The sequence below is a fragment of the Aplysia californica genome, unplaced genomic scaffold (genome assembly GCF_000002075.1).
Source record: "Aplysia californica isolate F4 #8 unplaced genomic scaffold, AplCal3.0 scaffold00108, whole genome shotgun sequence".
NCBI lineage: Eukaryota > Metazoa > Mollusca > Gastropoda > Aplysiida > Aplysiidae > Aplysia > Aplysia californica.
In genome coordinates, this window is record NW_004797378.1 from 66,499 (window position 1) to 78,721 (window position 12,223).

Sequence of the window (12,223 nt, forward strand, 5' to 3'; positions counted from 1 at the left end):
CCAGCCATTTCGCTCTATTCATCTTTTTCTCCCTCTACTTCAGTCTTTCTCTCTCTCTCTCTGTCTCTCCCTCACTCTCTTTGTCTCTCTCTGTTTGTCTATCTCTCTGTATCTCTCTCTTTCTCTCTCTTTCTCTCTCTATGTATCTCTCTTTCTCTTTCTCTTTCTGATCTCTGTCTGTCTCCTCTGTGTCCCTCAATTCGTCCTGCAATGAACCTGCAACTTGATTCTCTGTCCTCCTCTCCCCCTCCTTCCAACAGCCTCTACTGCTTCCCTTTTTTTTCCATCAAATTATTGCTTGGGAAAGAGGAACGTTTTCTGGAGGAATCCAAGTCCCGCAGAGCCCGGCGTCTTGGGCCGTTTAGCAGTGACAACCTGCATTTCTAATTCAGTTTTTGTAGCTCCCCGTTTTCTGTTTATTCCTCAATTTATTGGTCGCTGACTCTGGGACCATGGGGTGTCCCATGGTGTCGTAAATTGTAAATAGATGCAAATGTGTACCTTGCTTGCTAAGCGTACAGCACTGATTTTTGCTTCACAGCGGGTAGAGCCACGTGTGTGAAAATACTGTAAAAGAACGCAAAACAGGATGAGGGAAGGGACTAGACTCCCTCAATTTACCCCTCAGCCCATCTAACTCTTCCCCTGTTTCCCTGCAGAAATTTCTTGAGAATGAACGGATATTTATTTTTATGGGCGAGTTTCTTCCCTGTTCTTCTCATTTCTCCTATGTCTGTCCTTTGTCCTCGGTCAGTCACACTCAAACTATGTAAGGATTATCTTATTGCAGACAAATAATAGATTTGATGTTTTCATAAAGTTAACAAACTTAGAAGCTGAGATTTGGTATTGTTCTTCTTTCTGCTCCCGCTGAGCCATGACAATATTAATGTGATATCAGATCTAGTTAAAGGGCCTGGAAACCCTCATCAAAAGCTTATTGAGCGACAAACAAGGCATGACTGAGTGCAGGGATTTTGTTGGTTGGGTTTAATGACGCAGAAAGTAGACGATTGCTGTAATGTCAAAAAGAAAGAGACTGCTCTAGTCACAAACCGTGCCAGAATTTCAGTATAGGTCATCGTTTTGGTTTGTTGAACTCGGAACCCATCTGACAATAAGTGCTGCATTGGCATGTCTACCGTAACACGGCGACGCATTGTGAACATATTTTTGACGAGATGGCTCCAAATCCCATTTTTTATTTTAATGGTACGTTTATGCCGTCGATGTATTCTGTAAGAAGAGGATGTGTCCTGAAAGTCTGAATTGTGTTCCTTTCCACAACACTAAAAAGGCGCTCTAAAATTGTAAACACTGCTCGCCTTTTTGCGACAGAAATGATAACAGCGTCTTTGTGGATTCCTCCCAACCAACACGTGAGGTTTTGTGCTTTTGTATTGATGTACACGCCGTTATCGCGGTCCCTATCTTTATTCTGTTTGTGGGGATGGATCGATCGTTTACATTGAGCTCTAAAAGAAAGACATCCTGTTAACGCACATTTAAAGCAACGTACACATCTCTCCCATTTATTTAGCTTGTTTATTTGTGTTAATGAAAGGATCGGGCATCGTTGTAGGATGTGCACTATGGTGCTGCACTGGCATGGGCTTTGTGAGAAAACTACAGGCAAAGAATTATTTACATCTCAATTTTATCATAAACTTTGGCGAGCGCGTTTTCGTACATATACAGCTTTTTCTTCTGGACTTCACATGTCCTAGATCTAAAAATAAACCACACGTTTGCAGGCCTTTAACCTGTGACTTTTTAAAGTCAGTTTATGAACCGAACAGAGCAATTATGTAATTGTGCATGTTTGTGAAATGGCGCGCGACAAGATTTTTAAAAAAACATCACCAGGTGCTTCACTGAACGTCCCCCCCTCCCCCCTCCCCCCCCCCCAACCCCTTTTTTTCGACTTAATTTTCTCCGTAAATCTGCACTCTTTCCGCACCCTTTCCGCACTGACAAGTCTGCTCCCCTACCTTTTCCAGACCAATCAAATACACAAACGATCAAGCAAACAAACGAACATGCATAAGGAGCCATTCACAAAGGCATTGAAAAGTATAATTTGATAAAAACTGGCGAGTGCTAGCTTACTATAATGACTTTCTCACTGCATGGTGGGGATGATAGTCCAGTGGACAGGCTACCGAATTCGTAATCGTGAGATTGTGGGTTCGGGAGTTGGAGGATCAGCTCAGTCCGACGTTTTGTCGTTGGGAAAGACACTATGCTTGAAATGTCCCATTTGGCTCGGTCCTATTAGAGGTGGACAGTAAAGAAATTTGGAGGTCCCGCTTCTTAAATTATAACCTTACCGTGTCGCAAGGGGCGTTAAACCTTTACAATTTCACACGTTTCGCACTCTTTCACTGCAGTTGCTAGAAGTACGGGATTGTGAACTTGATGGACTTTCCAGTAAGAAAGTCTTGATCTAGACTCGAGATAATCTGTCCTCTTCGTACCGAGTCACGCACGCTGGCTGGAAGAACGTCGCGCAACTACATCATACTACATGTTTTGTTTTTTTTTCATTTTGGGAAGGGGGGGGGGGAGGTAGGGATCACAAGACTCCAGTCGATATTTTGAAATTCTCTCTCTCTCTCTCTCTCTCTCTCTCTCTCTCTCTCTCTCTCTTCTCTCTCTCTCTCTCTCTCTCTTTCTCTTTCTGTGTGTGTATTTGTGTGTTTGGAAGGAATTCGAACCCCAATCCGTGAGGAAAACTTCGTAAATACTGTCATATTATTTTTTGCATCTTGCATTGACCTCATGTGTTCTGTCTGATGTGTCGTTCCAGAGCGCGTTTCTGGTCGTCCAGCGATGTGTCAACTCGACCTGTGAACCCTGCCAGAACTCACGACCTGGCTGCTACAGCGAGATAGCCGTGCCTGCACCGTAAGTATCGCTCTTGTTGTAGTATTAACTCTCTTGGGACGAAGCGGACACATCTCTACCTTAGAATTGCAAAGTTCTATCTGACTGACGTGTTTGGCCGTTTTGAGTTACTATGGCCATGAGGTCAGAAGCCAAATGTGTTATCGCTATATCAAATTTGTAAGATTAATCGAAGATATGCTGAGAAATGTATTCGAAAGCTTGACATGTTTGTGACCTCAAACATTTTAACGTCAGATTTGCCAAAGCTAGGCACTGAGCAGAGAGAACTTTGTAATTCTAGGGTATCGGCATATCGTCAGCGTCTTTCAACAAGGGTCACGTGTCTTCTTTATTTTTTTATTTTTGGAAAGTTAAAGAAAAAGAAAACTCCTAAATCAAAACATGACTTGGGCGGGCGATTATGGAATGATGCTGACTATATGTTGTACGATGAGCAGCGGACCAAAGGCAACGTAGCAGCACATTTCGAGGGTTTTTTAAAGGGGGTTTGGGGGGGGGGGGGTTATGTAGGTGTTTCTTCGATCCCATAGACATAATTTAGAATATTTAGGAGGCAAAATATACTTTCGTTTTGTTTCGTTATTTCGTTTCATATTTTGTTTTTAATGGAACAATATAACTGAGTGCTCCAGCTATGGTTCTGATTTGGGCGTCTTCTTGTGAATAAATATTATCAGGATTTAAACAAGATATTCTAGGCTCTCATTGAATTAGGCTGGTGATATGAACTTACTGTGACGAACATAGAAAACGCATTAATATGCTTTTTTCCCCTTCTATAATGTTTCATGATAACTAGAAAGCCCCCAACTCTTTTCCGAAAAGAGGTGGTGTGCTGTTGTGAGGGTTGACACCACCATACCTTTGCGAAAAGACGCACAGCTATCATATATTATCTGAGATCTGCACATTCCTGTCAGTTTAAAAAGCATTGTTGCTAAGCGTCTTATCGGACACTGAACCCACTGACCCTGAGATGAAAGGAATGGATAGGGTTTTGACCATGCACGTCGGGAGTTCACTGGGCAGCTCTGATATCTGTACCCGAACATTCCTGAGATACTTAACTCCTTCATTTCTGCATCGGTTTATTTTCCTGACGGCTTTTATCCTTTCTTTTTCAAGTGTCTTTGATATTCATGATTAAAACCCTGCTTAAAATGTGTATGCAATTGGAGACGAATAGCTTCTGTTTGATGACAGTTTTGTTTTTTTTGGTTAAAAGGAAGAACGAGAAGGCGGCAATTATCTCAGGGCATGTTGCTCTGGTGTAAATATTTGTGCCGTCGGCTAACAGATTAAGCAATTTGTCCTGCGTTTGTCATGATCAGCACTTAAATGCTAGAATATTCTCCATTCTTATTTGTTGTTGAATATTCAGAAACATAATGACATTAGCGCAAACCCCTCGTCCCACTTAATTCCTTTTTTGCTTATTTTACCGTCTAATTTTTTAAGAGAATATATCTGAAGTATAAGCCCACGCTATTCCTACGAAAAAAAAACCACAAGGAAAATATTATAGCGATACGCTTAAGATAACATCTACTACAAACAAGTGTTATTTTGAGCTTTGAGTCTTCTGAAAAGAGCCTACGAAAGCAAGGTTGATTTCTGACAACATAATTTGCTGACATAATGTGATATTAGAGTCGAATTTCAAAAGACGAGCATAGATATTAAATTCAACACCCATATTGTTGATGGAGATCGTACGGGAACAGAGAGCCCCAGAGAGCCCCCCGTGAAGGGGGCGTTCTGTCGCAGTAGGTGGCTCGCGCGCACGACTGAGATATGGTGCTGCACGGTGCATTGAGTCCTATTGCCCAGGTTCGTGAGAGGTGCGATTCCCTTTGATGTGCAACGAGCGGCGTAAAAAAAAAGTGGTGCACGGCATGATGGATCGCGCGACTGTTTGCACTGGCTTCCAAACGCTTCGTTCGATTTGATAAGCTTTGCCATTTTAGGTTGCGCTTGGCGTTGAGAACGAGAAATACGCACTGGTTCATTTTAGTCCGATGTCTATAACTGAATGCACATGTACATGACTGCGTGACTGCCTCTTTTTATTCTCTGCTTCCTTTGATATATTTTAAAGCCTTTGCACTGAAGTCCTCAGTTTCTCCCGACACACTTCAGTACCCGCGTTAGTATTATTTATTTCACAGGAACGCTCTCACTATCCAGTATTTTTTTAACCCCAGGTTTATGCCAGACATCTTTGATATCAGTGCTTGCCAACCTGGGAGATATCACCCACTAGTGGGCGCTTTGGTTATTTTGGTGGGCAGTGGGGATCACCTGGGTAGTGACTGATTTGTATTTAAATTTAAATGCCCAGTTAGAAATGTTTGAAGGTTGGCGATACAAAAATGTTAGCCTCGAATAAGTGACAATATGGGCGCTAGCTATGAAAAGGTTGACATACAATATTTTAGATGTGGTTTTGTCTCACTGATTGTATGATGATTTCTGTCTCCCCCCCCCCCCCCCCCCCCCCGGACACACACACTATGCCATTGGACTCTTACCAATTTTCACCCGACTGTGGACTGAAATCAACCTTCTCCTTTCAAAAAGCGTGAACTCTCCTTATTTTTCAGTGCTTTAAATCCTTCTTGCTTTGTCTCTGCTTTACTGTGTTAATTGGATGTATAGTTAAATCACCTGGTGTCATGATAATGTATCATGCGACCATGGGTTGAATTCATGAAACCACAGCTAATCATTCTTCAACCTAATTTGCTTGAAAAGTTTCCATGTCCTTTCATCCCTACGGTGATTTTTATTCTTTAATCCTCGGTTTATGTTTTTGTCATACTTTGTTTTGGTTGGGCTTTTTCGGCGTCCCGTGTTTATTACGCTTCATAGGGAGCACGCTGCTGTAACATAAGCTATTCAGGACTGATTGCTTACTCGACATAGTAGGTGAATAAAAACAGCTTCTCTCTTGTCTTATGTCCAGGACGAGCAGCGTCCAAGGCCGGTATGTGAGTGTTGGCGGTGTCCGGAACTTCAGTCACATTCTGGCTCTGTCCGGGCGAGTAGCCAGCTACGACTTCAAAGGCTGCATGCACAGCGTGTCCGTGAACGGGCGGAACCTGGCGGTCACGGCAAGGAACCTTCTAAGCGGTGCGGGGGGCGTCGATGCGCCTCTGCACGTGGACGGAGTGAGTGACCAGTGTCCGAGGAGCCAGCCAGGGAGTGTCTGCCTCCAGGGGAAGCAGCAGTGCGCCAACAGAGGTGTCTGTGTTGACCTGTGGTCCGAGGTCACGTGCCAGTGTCCGGCCGAGTTTACCGGAGACACCTGTGCTATCAGTGAGTTCTTCTGTGATCGTCTTTGTCACGCTCATTCCTTTCCTCCTTTCAGTCTCTTTCTCTGTTTCTCTCTCTCTCTCTGTTTCTCTCTCTCTTTCTTTCTCTCTCTCTGCCTCTATCTCTGTGTCTCTGTCTCTGTCTGTCTGTCTGTCTGTCTGTCTGTCTGTCTGTCTGTCTGTCTGTCTGTCTCTTCTCTCTCTCTCTCTCTCCCTCTTCTCCCTCTCCCCCCTCTCATTCTCCCTCACCAAAAATCGTACACACAGAACAGACACTCATAAATGCGCTAACACACGCCATCACATACACACCACAACACAACACAACTCACAGATTCGCGCGTGCGCGCACACACACACACACACACACACACACACACACACACACACACACACACACACACTCACATTCACATACACTCACACACATACACTCACACATACATGCTTAGAGAGACAGACGGTTAGACAAACACTCAAATGAACCCAAGTCTTTGAATCGACAATTTTGGCTCCAAAAAACAAAAAAAGAATAAAATCATGACGTGTTCCCTCATTTTTCCCCCTCTTAACCCCATTGACCTACTCCCACTTTCAGAGCGACAGCCGTTCAGCCTAGGACCAAGCACTGTGATCAAATACACTGTAAAACCCTCCTACCACAAAAAGACCCAGCTCGCGGCCATGACGCAATCAAGACGCCGAAGGGCGACCCCCGGAGTGTCTACGCTCCTGGTTAGGTTCCGCTCGACGGCCGAGGGGGGTGTTCTGTACACGGCCCGGACACACAACGTCAGCGCACTACTCTGGGTAGGTACCGGGAAGTTTCACCTTGTATCTCTCTTCGTACCGAGAGGGAAAATTAGAATGAGTTGACCGACGTTGGTTCAGAGGGGATAACTTTCTATCAGAAGGGATAGTGTGAAAAGTGTCATAGTAACTTTAAAATGGTTATATTTTGGCCTTTATGCTCTCAGATTTTTTTTCTTTTCCATAGTTGGTTTTTCTTTTTTTGTTACCTAATAACCTTCTGTTCGTTCAAATCTTGCTGTTGTTGTTTTTCCTGAACTCAGACCGTGGCAATTGTATCGATGAGCCTCTCTTTACTCTCACAAATAAATAATATCGTCGTAGAACTCGGTGTACATTGTTGGCGGGCGCTCTTGTGTGTTTTACTCCTTCTTTCCTATCAGTTTTTATCGTCTCTATCTATGCTCCATTTTTTTCGCTATAAGTTACTCCCTGATAACACTTCTGATCTTCGGCCTTTTTGTGACCTATTTGTGTTGCAAGCACCGTAAAACTTATACTGAAACTAAAACAAAACTCGGCTTTCATTTGACTTGACTTGTCCCACTGTGATCCCCAGTTCGAGTTTGGACAGATCTATTTCCTGCTGAAGACCAGGGGTTCTGTGATGGACCCGTTGGTCATGCAAGTGTCTACTGTCAGTGATGGCAGGTGGCACAACGTCACTGTCACTGCTACTGGCACCGAGTACTTCCTCGAGTTTGACGGCACCACGTCTCAGACCAGAGACTTTGGAATACGGTTCTCGTTTGACTCGTCGGACATGACTGAGATGACCATCAGTGGGAACGCGAATGTGCCTCCGAATAATAAGGAGATTAACGGTAAGAAATCAAAGTAATCACAATGTGTGGCAAGAGGGATTTGAGATGTGATGTCATACTTATTTAGTATTATATATTGGAAGAGACTCAAATAATACTTAACCCGTTGTACCAGGAATATAAATAGATCATAATAAAACACATAGGCATGTGCTACTGGTTTAACATCCCTTTAAGAATGGAAGGTTGTTTAAAAAGCTAGACTTTCGAATTCGACATCCATCTCCGAAAGGACAAACCAAGTACGTTGAGAACTTTGAAAAGTGTCCTCTGGGGGTTCGAACAAAGGGTCATAAGCACCTTGTTTCATATGAAACCATGTCAGCTCTTGAGTCGCCCTTCTTAACCATAGTTAGTGGCACACACTTGTAAAACTATAAACATGTCAATACACAACGTGTGTTATTTGTGTTTTCCCATTCAGGCCTAGACGGGTGTCTGTCGCTGTTCCACATCAACGGCGAGGCGTTACCTCTCAACGGCTCCACGGATAAGTACGACATCGAAGTCCAAGGCAAGTACAGCGGCAACTGTAGCGCCCTGTGTGAGCACAACCCTTGCGGGGGCAGCAACACGTGCGTGGTGGACGGCGAGGTCTTTCAGTGCCTGCTGGTCGCGGAGTCGAGCAGCCTGGAGACGGGTATTATCGTGGTTATCGTCTTCTTTGTCATCCTTCTCATCGCTATCGTTGTCGTCTTCGTCCTCTTCCGCACGCGGCGCGACCTCTTCCAGCGTTGTGTCAAGACGAAGAAGGAGAACCGCGGGCTGGTTGGCTCTTCGGGGATCAGTGGCAACGGAAAGGCGAACGTGCATGTGGACAGTATAATTCCAGCTGTGGACGATGCAGGCGTGGTACCAGGCTCGAGGTACGCTCTCAACCCCAACGAAGGGGAGATCATCCGGAATCACATCATGGAGAATCTGGCGGGGCAGAAGACAAGCTCTCTCACGGCAAGGCCTGATCTTATTGGTTCAAGCTACTCTCCCCAGCCTGTCCAGTTGGCTGATGGGACTGTGATCATGGAGACGGGTGAGATGACCAGCATGATGGGAGGGGGAGCTGAGGAGGATGCCCCCGAGCTCTACGACTTTGAGAACGCCAGTAGCATAGCGCCCTCAGACATCACGCCATCTGACGTCATCCGACACTACAGAGATTTCCGCAACGGCACACATCACCACTACAAACACCAGAACCATAAACAGCCTTCAGGATTAAATAATCATTTGTTTAACAAGTACAGAGACAGTCCGGCTAGTATGTCGGCGTCTAATTACAGAGCCAGCCCTCAGGGTGGTCCCACTGTCAATCATCACATACGTCAAAGCCCTGTTTCGCTGACAGGCTCCGCCCTCTCAGTGCCCAACCACACCCCTCCCTCTGTAGCAGCCAATGGTGGGCGACCTAGTTCGGCGTTGGCGGCATTGCATCACCAAGATGGCGGCAGAGCGCGGGCCAGTCCGCTCACTCAGCTGAATGTGCGCAGCCCGCGTACTCACCCACACAGTAACTACAACAACAGCAACAATAGCCGTAGCAACTCTGCTCAGTCCATCGGGAGCCACCATAGCCACAGCTCCAGCTCATCGGCTACAGGGATGCCCAGTCTTCAGCCGGCCGCGCCTCCGCCACCACCCTCCTATTCTGCAGCGCTCAGAGCTCATAACAGCAAACCCACCTCCTCCAGCCGCGGCCGCCCTCCCAAAGGCCTCACGGTGGAAGATGTAAATAGACTCAACGCCCGCCCAGACTACCACGACCCCGTCAGCATGATGGATGCAGGCTCCTCCTCCGTCAAAGAGAGGCCCCGCCTACCCCCTCCCCCTATCATCCCCCACGAACCAGTATTAGACAGTAGCATCCTTTTAGAACCCCCTGATTCCAGCTCAGACGACAGTGGGGCCAACGATTCTTTCACGTGTTCCGAGTTCGAGTACGATAACGAAAACGCTCGGACAAAACTCGACCTTGACCCCAGCAAAAGAATTTTCTCCCAGCTCACCGAAGTCGAGAACGAGTCGGACGAGGCAATGTTGCACTACCCGAACCAAAGCGGAAAGCTCAGCGCCCATTCTGACGGGCTCAATTCAAACGGCGACTCATTCGCGAGCACCAACGCCTCTTCCTCGGGCAGCCCGTCCAGCCCCGCCCCCCACCCGGTCCTTGGGAGCACCTACGACTTCGACGCTTTGCTCAACTGGGGGCCCAACTTTGACAAGCTGGTGGGTGTGTTTAGGGACATAGCTCAGTTGCCGGACACTGGCCAACAGACTGTGGAAGGGGCGGTGGATCATGACTATGAAGAATATGTGTGAGATAGAGACTTGATCCATTAGTAATGTTATAATATTATGTGACTAGTTCTACCCTGGACGGTTTTGAGAAACCAATCGAGAGAGCTCCTCCTCACGAATATGAGGCTTATAATATATTATCTTTAACACATTATCTGCCAGTGATTGCCACATTCACCAGGGGAGCAAAGATCTTAAATATTATAAATGGCTAATGATAATGCGCGATGATTCTCAAGTGATGCTAGAGACTTACTGTCTACTCGTGCCCAGAGGAAAGTTGCACCATCCACGAGGGACGTAAGAGGATCATTTCCTAGTGTACTGATGCACATGTCTTTACGGCGAGGTCAAGGAAACTTTTTTACATCAATTCAAAGTTGTAGGCTTTGTTAAAAGGAAACTGCTGCGCTTTTTAATGAGGATCCTGTCATCTCAAACTGAATAGACAGGTTGATAGTAAGTTTACTTGTCTGTGATCATAGCTTTTATTACGTAGATCCAAAGTATGATACCTTTCCCTCAATCATTTTGGGTAGTGACTTGAATATCCTTGATTAGTTGCTGAACCTTTTTTTTGTCCAGGGACCACTCTCCTTAGCCCTGAGATTGCTTTGAACTTACTTTATTATTATTAGTTGAACATCATCAGTTTGGAAGAAAAGCACCCAATATTCCGACTAAAAGATCAATCAAACAAATTGGCAAGTGGTTTAAGAATTTTGTTTCAGAATGATTTGTCAAAGTCTTCGTTTAGAATTTCTTTCGAGATTGTTACTAGTTTCATGTATCTAAATTTCAAGTTCTTGATGATTTTCTTTGTTCTTACGAGTTGACCCCACCTTTGATATTCGAATTTATTATTACATACCTCATGCGGAATTGGTTTGGTTTCGATGACTTTTTTATGCTTACACTTTGAACTGTAATTTTGCATTTCTCGTCGATGGGTTCGTTTAAAAAAAATAACATTTCATTTAAAAAAATTATTGTGGGGTGTGTCTTTTTAAATCATTTTTTTGTGGGTTTTGGGGGCGGGGTTAAAACTTGGTCTTCTTTAGAATTCCCGTATAATGTGTAGTCTATTTGATGAGAAGCTATACCCGCCGCATACATGTGCATTACTGCTGATAACTTGGCATCAGTCTTTGTCATCACTTCGTTGTCTCTTCATCTCGGGAAGTCGTGTACTGTGTCGCCTACACAAAGTGCGGTTTTCCTCCCAGTTTTATCATGGCGCTATTTGACGTTTAAAACCTCTTGTGAACTGTCCCTCTGTGGGATTAGATTTTGAGGCCGAATGATAAAGTCTCAGCGTACAAATCGAATAATTCAACTTTGACCAAGCGAAACAAAACCACATTGCTTGCACATCCCTTGTGGTGGTTCACTCATTGTTCAGCAGCGTGTGTCGTGGGGGGGGGGGTGCCAGTGTCGATATAATTCATATCTCTCTCTACTGTATGATGAGGCCTAGTAAGCCAGAGCTGACCGGATCTCCGCTGCTAGCTAGCATTAGCATGCTCTTGTTTCACACAACCCAGGGAATTTGCCACATAATCAAAATGGTGCAGAAGCGCGATGTTGCACCATGCGTCGTGTATATATAATGTTGTATAATCTGAAGTGAGTGTGTCTGGTTTGGGAGAAACTGTTTCATAATGATTGTCTATCGATTTGGGAAGATAATACTGATGATGTGTGATACTATAATGCAAAAGTATGATTATAATCTTGAACTCGTGTATACATTTCGTGCAAAACAAACGTAAGAAAGCTTTAAGCTTGTCTAAATAATAATTATATGGTCATGCATGTGAAGGAGGATTTTGTGTGTATTTGTATTTTGAAAGTTTTGGTTTTTTAAAATCAAATAGATCTTGTCAGTAATGTCAGTGCCACTCCATGGTTGCCCAAGTCAAATTCTGGAGGTTTTGAGATGAAGCCGTTTTTTGAACAAAAATATCAATGGACACATTACAGTATAGTTATATGCTGTTTTGCCTTTTCTTTCCTTGTTTTTAATTGAAAAATGAAAATAACAAGTGCCCAATTCATGGATCTTGTTTT

At 44.6% G+C, this 12,223-nt stretch overlaps 1 protein-coding gene across 1 annotated transcript in view; it reads left to right on the plus strand.

Moving 5' to 3' along the window:
• The window catches only part of LOC101856171 (protocadherin Fat 4), a 33,244-nt gene extending 21,270 nt beyond the window's left edge, over nt 1-11,974 (plus strand). The window contains exons 8-12 of the mRNA XM_035969033.1: nt 2,810-2,907; nt 5,876-6,228; nt 6,823-7,034; nt 7,594-7,858; nt 8,283-11,974. Of these exons, the coding sequence (XP_035824926.1) occupies nt 2,810-2,907; nt 5,876-6,228; nt 6,823-7,034; nt 7,594-7,858; nt 8,283-10,174 (2,820 nt within the window). The 3' untranslated portion in view covers nt 10,175-11,974. The remainder of the gene's footprint in view (nt 1-2,809; nt 2,908-5,875; nt 6,229-6,822; nt 7,035-7,593; nt 7,859-8,282) is intronic.
• Nucleotides 11,975-12,223: the final 249 nt, after the last annotated feature.